Raw genomic sequence first — 8,588 nt, forward strand, 5'->3', positions numbered from 1 at the left:
TTGTGCCGCTTCAACAGAACCTGGTTCTTCACATCGGAACAACGATTTGGTTCAAAGTACCGGACGGTAACATTCTACAAGTACAAGACCCGGCTGGAACTCATTCTGGCGGAACACCCAAAGATAAGCAGGATTTATGCAACTTTGTTACTCCCACTGGTACCAACCGCCGTCACGACAAGCATAATGAAGCCTTTGTCCGCCATTGCAACCGTGAAGCATGCGATTTCAACGACCGCCTACGGAGCTTCTGCCGTCGCTCTCCCCGGGTTCTTTCTGGACCATGCCTTGGTATGGCTTCCGTCGGGCGCGTCCTCGCGGCGGACGGCCTTCACCCAAACTTCGAGGGTGTTGCACTGATGGCTGGCCACAGCAACAGCTGTGCTTCCGGAAGCGACTGATGCTTCGTCTTCCTCCTGGCTAGACCACATGCCAGTGGTCCGATGAGCAAGCCTCTGACGCCTGCCAACCTGGTCCTTGGGAACATGCGTCCTCGCCCCGTGTACCTTCTCCTCGTGAACTGCTGTGCCAGAATGCTGCACCGAGCCACTTGCGCAACGGAACCCTACATACGCCGCAGTTGCTGCTGAACCAAGAATCAGGACGCTCACCACGAAAAAGGTCTGGAAGTGCTTCTTAGACTCACCGCTACCCTTTACGAAATTGTAACGCGAGAACGTACTGTACCTTCGAAGGATGACTGATACCATCTGATACCGACAACGCTGTCCACAGTCGTGGCTTCCTTAAAATTAGAAAATAATAGAAAAAACGCGTAAAATACAAACTTCACGCATCTACGCTAAATACTTATTTAATGCCTTGACTGTGCCAAAAGGACTTCTGATTCGCTCCAACCAGCAACTCCCAAAATGTCACAAAGCAACGTCGAAAAATGGAACGAAACGTTAAAGAACGCCTCTCTAGCTCTCATGCGCGTCATCATCGACCATTATATTCTGCTGTCAAAACGCTACTAAACAGTGAACACAGTTACGTAAAATTCACATGTTGGATCCTTCTGAATCGGCCTCGCTCGTTAAGTACGAACAGAGGAAACAGTTGGAATTGAAGAGAAGAAGCGAAAGTTGCTACGTGACCATATAATTCCGCAGCCACTGACGAGTGATGTTTCAGTTCCCGTCGAACCATCCCATTCTAGACGAGATAGCCCATCACCTAGTCCTAACGTAGTAAACGTTCAAACGCTGGTTTTATCCGACTCGGAAATGAGTGTGCTTTCTCGAGGCTTAAATTTCTGCCCTGCTACTGGGGATATAATGAATTAACTTGGTAAAAGACTTAGATGATTCGCACGAAATATGAGATTAGCGAATTTTCCATCAACGTTCGTCTTCCAGAGCACTATGTGTCTTCCCGTCAACACTGGACGCCGCCAACTAGCGCGATAAATTCCTCGATATGTACATTTCTTCTGTCCAACGTGACATACTACAGGCTTATGGGAACCGCATTTCATTCAAAAGGAACCTGACCCTCAAAGAACGAAATGCAATTACAAACTTACAAGAACGCCCAGACATCGTAATTAAACCCGCCGATAAGGGAGGCGCAGTAGTGATAATGACACGACGGACTACATTTGTGAGGCTCGGAGGCAGCTAGATGATGACACATTTTACAAACGACTCGATGACGACCCGACCGATAAGTTTAAGGACATTGTTAATGACGCAATCAAACACTTAATATTGGACGACACTTCCCGATAAAGCAAAGCATTCACTAGTCCCTCTCAGCCCTGTTCCAGGAAGGTTTTACTTATTGCTAAAATACATAAGCCAAATAACCCGGTCGCCCTATTGTGTCAGGCATTGGTAGTGTCACTGAACTGCTTTCAAGCTATGTCGATAGCCCTTATTAGTATGCTTCCTCCCACTTTTCCATCTTATCTAAGGACACTTCCCATTTCTGGCTGCATTATCGACCTAAATGTGCCTGGTGATTCACTGCTGGTAACATTAGATGTTCGCCTCACTTTACCTACATTCCGCATGACGACGGCATTCGTGCAGTGGTAGATGCTTACGACGACTCATCCCTTGACAAATCTGTTGATAGCTCTACGTTAGCCACATTACTAAAACTCATCCTAGAGCTAACAATTCGGAGTTCGACGGTGTACACTACAAGTCAGTGGCACTTCAGTGGGCACCAAAATTGGTCCCATTACGCGAATATATAGGGCCAACTAAACTCGTTTCTTTCAACGCGTAAATTACAGCCCTACTATTATAAACGTTTTATAGACGACATTTTCCTCATCTGGCACCATGGCGAAGCAGAACTCCTGACTTTATTGCAGATTTCAACAACGTTCATCCGTCCATTACTTTCTCGCAATCGTACTCAATGAAATCCATATGTTTTCTGGATGTCACAGTGTCGCTATGTGGCGAGAAAATAGCTACCAAGGTATACAGGAAACCAACCAACGTTCACCGATATCTTTTTTTAAAAGCAGCCATGTTAAAATTGTAACTAGTATACCTCTACAGTCAAGCACTTCGCTTCAAGAGCTGTGCTCTGAAAATGCGGACTTTGCTAAAAACTGCGATAGGCTTCGCGATGCCCTAACTGAACAAAATATCCGCCTCAGATAGTGAATGACGCGATCATGCGCGCCGATGCGATGGACCGCAGGGCGCTTCTAAAACCGGGTGAACAAACTGTGCAACGAAAACACACCAATTTAGTTTTGACACATTCCGCGTCGATTCCAAATGTTAACGTCATTCTTAAAAAGCACTATAACATACTATGCAGAGTAATCGTCTCAAAGACGTCTTTCCGGAGCCTCCACGAGCAGTCTATCGACGATCAAGAAACCTACGGGTCATACTAACATCATCTAAAGTAACACGCCTGTCCATGTGGGATGTCTCCGTGTAACAAGACACGTTGCAAGATGTGCCCCCAAATGACGACATCGCAAATAGTTAGGAGCGCTGCATCAAACGTTACTTTAAGAATAAAAGCAATTTCGACTGCGACACGAGCAATGTAATTTACTTGCTAGAATGCTCAAACGTGTAACCCAATACATTGGCCAACGGAGACCCCTTACCGATTGCGCTTTAATATCATAAGTCGCATGTCTTGGGCCTGCCTAGCCTTCCCCTGTTCAAGCACGTCGCTGCGCCAGGCCACTCTTTTGACAACCTAACCGCCACAATACTCGAATCCGGGTTTAAATCGCACTACGAAAGGGAGGTTCGCGAATCTTTTTGATTTATAGTTTAATGCCATAGCATCTCGGATCAACGAGAATCCGGGCAGGTTAACATTTTTGCCAGTAAAAGAGATAAATTAATCATCGTAGTGCGCGTGCACGGTTGTTTGCTGCCGTGATCGAATCTTCGGTGACATCAGCCCAATCATTCAGGTGACCAGAATGCGCATGTAAACTTGCTATCATAATGTGACGTCGACGCTGGTATTTTGCTCGTGTACATTTCGTTGCAAACAAATGTGACTTATCAACATTGTATAGATTTATTTTTATTTTTTTATTTTTTCATTGTGTCACAAGTGTGGTGATATTTCAACACCCTACATACTATCGCTATTTTATGTTTGGGTTTGCTTTGTCACATTTTCAATATGTACTGCTACTTCGCTATTTATGCTATCACTATACAAATACTGCGCATGTCTGATATCTGTCTGTTAACAGTGAATGCCTTTGTGTAAAAATTGTTAGCAGTGAAATGCACAATGGGGCGCCCCCTGCCATGTCCTTATTTAGACGTACGCATTACAGTCATATGCATGTGTGCCCTGACGAACGCCGGCCCCGGCCGCAACGTTGGCAATAAGCATCGTTTTTCATTGGTTCGTCCACTTCACTCAGCTCTATATAAATATATATATATATTATTGTGAAGCAACGTTTAGGTCACACAACTCTTCTTTTTTATCCACCGAGCGGGAGCCCCTCAACCCAGGGCCAGAGTGGTGATGAGAGTATATACAGAGAGAAGATGAAGCGCATGAATAATGCTCACACTAACTTTCCTCCCCGCGAGCGGCCAGCCCGGCCGCGGCTTAGATGGAAAAGGGAAGTCGAACGAATGGCTTCAAACGCGAAACATGAACTAGTTTCACACCACGGCAACGACGATCCGAAAGAGGCTCGGCGGGAGTAACACGATAGTTCAGGGAAGTTTGTTCTATTTTATATGGTCAAATGAAGCATGACTGGAACTTGTCGCACAATCCTGGGGTACGAATAGGGGTCCAAGCAGCCTTCATCCCCAGGACTGAAGGTGACGTCGCGATGAGAACTATCCTAACGTTGTTTGCGATCTTTCTGACTGGCTTCTGTATTGAGCGAGCACGTTGCCGACGTTCGCAAAGTCTGAGACGAACTGCTCGGATATGGTGTCGAGGCGTTATGTGGAGTATTCAAGAAAGAGACGTCGATGGTGAACGTCGGTGTGCGGCCATACACGAGGTAGAAGGAGAGTAACCAGTAGTTCGTTGGCAGCGGTGTTGTGGGCGAACGTCACAAATGGCAAAATTGTATCCCAGTTTGTCGTGGTTTGGTCCGATATACATGGATAACATATCTGTTAGTGTTCGATGAAATCTCTCTGTCAACCCATTTGTTTGAGGTGGTAGGCTGAAGTCGTCTTATGCACTGTGTCACAAGTCCGCATAGGTCTTCAATGATGGTGGACAGGAAGTCTTGCCGCGATCACTCAGCAGGACGCGAGGTGCCCCATGACGAACACATGGCGTTTTAGAAAGAAATCGGCAACATCTGAGGCAGAACTAGTACGTAAGGAGCCCTCTGCGTACCGTGTCAGGTGATCAACAGCTGTCACGATCCATCGATGACCTGCTGGTGTTTGGGAAAGGTCCGACTAGAATCGATTCCAACGATGGCGAAAGTGTCTCGGAACATGGATGGGCTGTATAGGCCAGCAGGACACGATGTAGGTCTCTTCCGTCGTTGCACAGAGGGCAAGATGCAACGTACTTGGCTACAAAGGTAGAGAGGTCAGGCCAGAAGAAAACGTCTCCTGACGCGGCTGTATGTTTTGTGGAACCCCAAGTGGCCTGCACATGGGTCGTCGTGAAGGCTTCGAGGTCATGGTGACGTAGCGAACGTGGAAACTGGAACCCATCGGTGTCCATCGGTAGTATAACTAACGAGTAGAACATTGTTGTCGAGCTTGAATTGTCGTAGTTTCGACGCAATCTGGCATTAAGGCGGAGGCAATCTGCCACTTAAGCGTTCGATAATGCGATTGCAGTATGGATCATCACGCTGGCGGGAGGCAAATTGAGCGTAGTGATTGGAAGCCAGCGTGTCAGTAACCTCTACTTGGGATAACGTAGGGGTGACGCATCGTCGCTATCACGGGACGCGCGATGGACAAGCGTACTCGACGATGGTAGTGGCAGGGGGCAGCGAGAGAGAGCGTCGCTTGGTGTTTCTTGCCAGACTTGTAGACGACGTCAAAATTGTACTCTTGCAGACGGAGTACCCAAGGACCCAGGCGACCAGACAAGTTTTTTCAGAGAAGATAGCCAGCATAAGGCGTGATGATCTGTAATTACGTGAAGTGGCGTCCGTACAGATATGGTCGAAATTTTTGTATGGCCCAAACGACGGCGAGACATTCCTGCTCTGGGGTGTGTCCAGATAAGATCGAACACGAGGTCGCCCGGTCACATTCCCGATTTTGATGAAATTTGCTGTAGTCTAGGCATTACACCCAGAACAACGGTTTCGAAGTTAGTTTCGCGAAAAAAATTTGTTCGCCTGAAAAAAAAATATACAAATTTTGGCCGCAAAAAACACTTTTCCGCCAATTTCTCGATTTCTGTATTTCGAGCGCACCTAGGGAAAAACCGCGCACTTCTCGTCACAATATTTTTATCACAAAGAACAAGTTAAATACAATCTTATGAGTCTATTATTTTCCTTGTTTGTAGAAGCCTTTTGAGAAAATCACAAACTTGGCAAATCGCACAAAATACCTGTATTTGAGGAATTTATTGCTGCGAACAAGTTAAACTGAGGATAATAAAAATCGGTACATATTAACTTGATACTTTCGCTCTCTTTACAATAATTTTTCGTGGTTTTATCACGCTCGATTTTACTCGATAATTGGGCTGAAACAATATTTACTAAAACGCCGAACTTTGAAAATAGTTTTCTCAAAAGGCCGTTTTTAATTTTTTTTAAATCCCTCTGATTGAAGTCGAGGATGTCATCTATCATTCTGCCTAAAAAAACGTTGCATTATTTGGTTGCTAACAAGTTATAATGCGTCAAATGTGACCAAGTCAGCCTAGCGCCGCGTCGTTCCTTATGTGCTGAAACTCGGATACGGTGTTCAAAATACTTATACGTAACATAACCACAAAGAGTAGCGCCACACCAACAAATGCGCAGCCAGGTTTCGTGGTTCAGCAGCTTTGGTCTTGCGGTCAGCCACTTGACAAACCCGCAGTAGTGGCCGCTTGATGCTGCGGGCGCTCGCATACATGAGTGCCGCTTCGACTGCAGATGAGCTCCGCTTTGCGCGCCAAACTACGCTAAGAGACGAAATAGAGAACAATGCTCCGGCAACTGGCTCCGACGCCAAGGAGCCCAGTTGAGTGCGAGCTGCGTCAGAGCACACGGAGCGCTCTACGGCTCTGACTGAGCTGAATCAGGCCTGTGAGGCAGCTACAGCAAACGGGCATTCATTCACACAATGATGGGATAGCGGCAGGATACAGCTCGGAGCACCGCGCTATTCAGGTGTCAATTCTCGACGCGGAGTTGTGCGTGGTAGGCAACAGCTCCGCGGCGCTGTCGGATGAAGGGCACAAGGAGCGAGATTCACGTCCGCGAAGTATGCGGTGCTAGCAGTACTCTCCGCGACGGCAACATCCCCGTCAAGGAAGCTGAACGGCGTCCCTTGGATGCTCACGCGTTGGAACAGTACTGAGCACGGGGTGCATGTCACGGGAAGGTATGCGACGTTTCCCAGCGACAGGAACCCGTGCGGATTCTCACGAAGGTGGTACATGGTTCCTGGCAGGTCGTACGCTGGAACCATCGAAGAGGCATGCGCCGTCCGCGGATAATTCGAGCTTGGCGACAGCAGCGGTCGAGTCGTGCCCCATGATCGAGAAGCGTGAACGGCGTTCCTTGGATGGAGAGGCCCGTGCTGCCGACGACCCTCGAGGCAGTGGCTTCATCTTCAAGGTTCGATTCGCGTCGTAGGCTGCGCCATTGTAAAGCAATCAGACACAGAGACAGCACCCTTGCTGCGGCCGGCTGTTTCTATTCTGAACCTCTTCGCCCCGTTCGATCCGCGCGTCGTAAAGTTTTTCTGAATTATTTTCTTTGGTGGCTTATATATATATATATATATATAATATCTTATCATAATATATATATATTCTATATATATATATATATATATATGTATATATATATACGTATGTTATATATATATGTATATATATATAATATGTATGTATATATATATATATTATATATATTAATAATATAGTATTATATATAGCGAGCGGCGTTAGACAGTTCGCCACCAACAGTAACGTCTTTCAGCTGCTAACGGCGAGCTATTTATTACACAATTTCCTTCAGCATGCTTTCTTACTCGCCACATAGATGGCGCGATGTCGCGCGTTGAGCGCTTTAAGATCATCGCCCCGCTCCTGCCAACGCCGTTGGTCTTCGCCCTACAGGGCGTGGCCGCCTTCGTGCGCTTATCTCGAGGAAAGAAGGGGCGGCCCGGGGGTGGGGGAGGTGGAGCGGGCGGTTGCATGTCTTGTGTTTTCCCCGCGATGTCCGCGCTGAAGCCCAGAGCGACGAAGGTCACTTCGCAGCGGCCCCGTTTGCGAAGGAGCGCGCTGTTCAAACAGAAATAAGTAACAACTGTGACAGGGTTCCGCTCGTCCTGTGTGTACCTGTTTTGTTCGTTTCGTGCGTCCTGCTTTATGTTGAGCAGTGGCGCTTCAAGTGTTGAGCTGTGAGGCATGATAGTTCGCGCTCGTCCTGTTGCGTTCTTTTCGTGCGTCCTTTGGGCTTGAGCGACGCCTGGCGATTTTGAGCTGCTTTCCGTTTCTCACGTACATTCCAGTTATTGCTATCGCATTCATTGCTTCGCCGTTGCGGCGAAACTGTGACTTTTCTTCGGAACAAACATATCTTATATAGGGACTCGGAGGAGCGCACATGTTGATTATTTATTATTGGCTGGTAATCTCAAAAAGCGCATTAAATGTGTTAGTCACGCCAGCCATGATAAGTAACTAATGATGGCTTATTCAGCAAAGTTTCGGTATTTCCGTAGGTAATGTTGGAGCTATGCAATCAACTAGGATAAATATTATAAACCAATTCAAGAAGGTAAAGTCCAAAAAACCAAAAGATAAAAAATCGCCAATTTAGACGAACCTATTTGCAAAATGAGCGGTGAATTCAAAGTATTCCATCAATTTCTTTTATTCTAGTTGACTGCACCCATATAGACCTTCTTTTTGGGCGCCGCCATATCCCTAGCGGGCGGCGCTCGCTCTGGTCTGGCAACCCA

At 46.9% G+C, this 8,588-nt stretch overlaps 1 protein-coding gene across 1 annotated transcript in view; it reads right to left on the reverse strand.

The window, feature by feature from the left end:
• Positions 1-239: 239 nt before the first annotated feature.
• The window catches only part of LOC119382320 (putative nuclease HARBI1), a 9,326-nt gene continuing 977 nt past the window's right edge, over positions 240-8,588 (reverse strand). Inside the window, exons 2-3 of the mRNA XM_037650021.1 lie at positions 688-745; positions 240-583 (exon numbers count right to left, since the gene is read on the reverse strand). Of these exons, the coding sequence (XP_037505949.1) occupies positions 240-583; positions 688-745 (402 nt within the window). The remainder of the gene's footprint in view (positions 584-687; positions 746-8,588) is intronic.

The sequence above is a fragment of the Rhipicephalus sanguineus genome, chromosome 2 (genome assembly GCF_013339695.2).
Source record: "Rhipicephalus sanguineus isolate Rsan-2018 chromosome 2, BIME_Rsan_1.4, whole genome shotgun sequence".
Taxonomy (NCBI): Eukaryota; Metazoa; Arthropoda; class Arachnida; order Ixodida; family Ixodidae; genus Rhipicephalus; species Rhipicephalus sanguineus.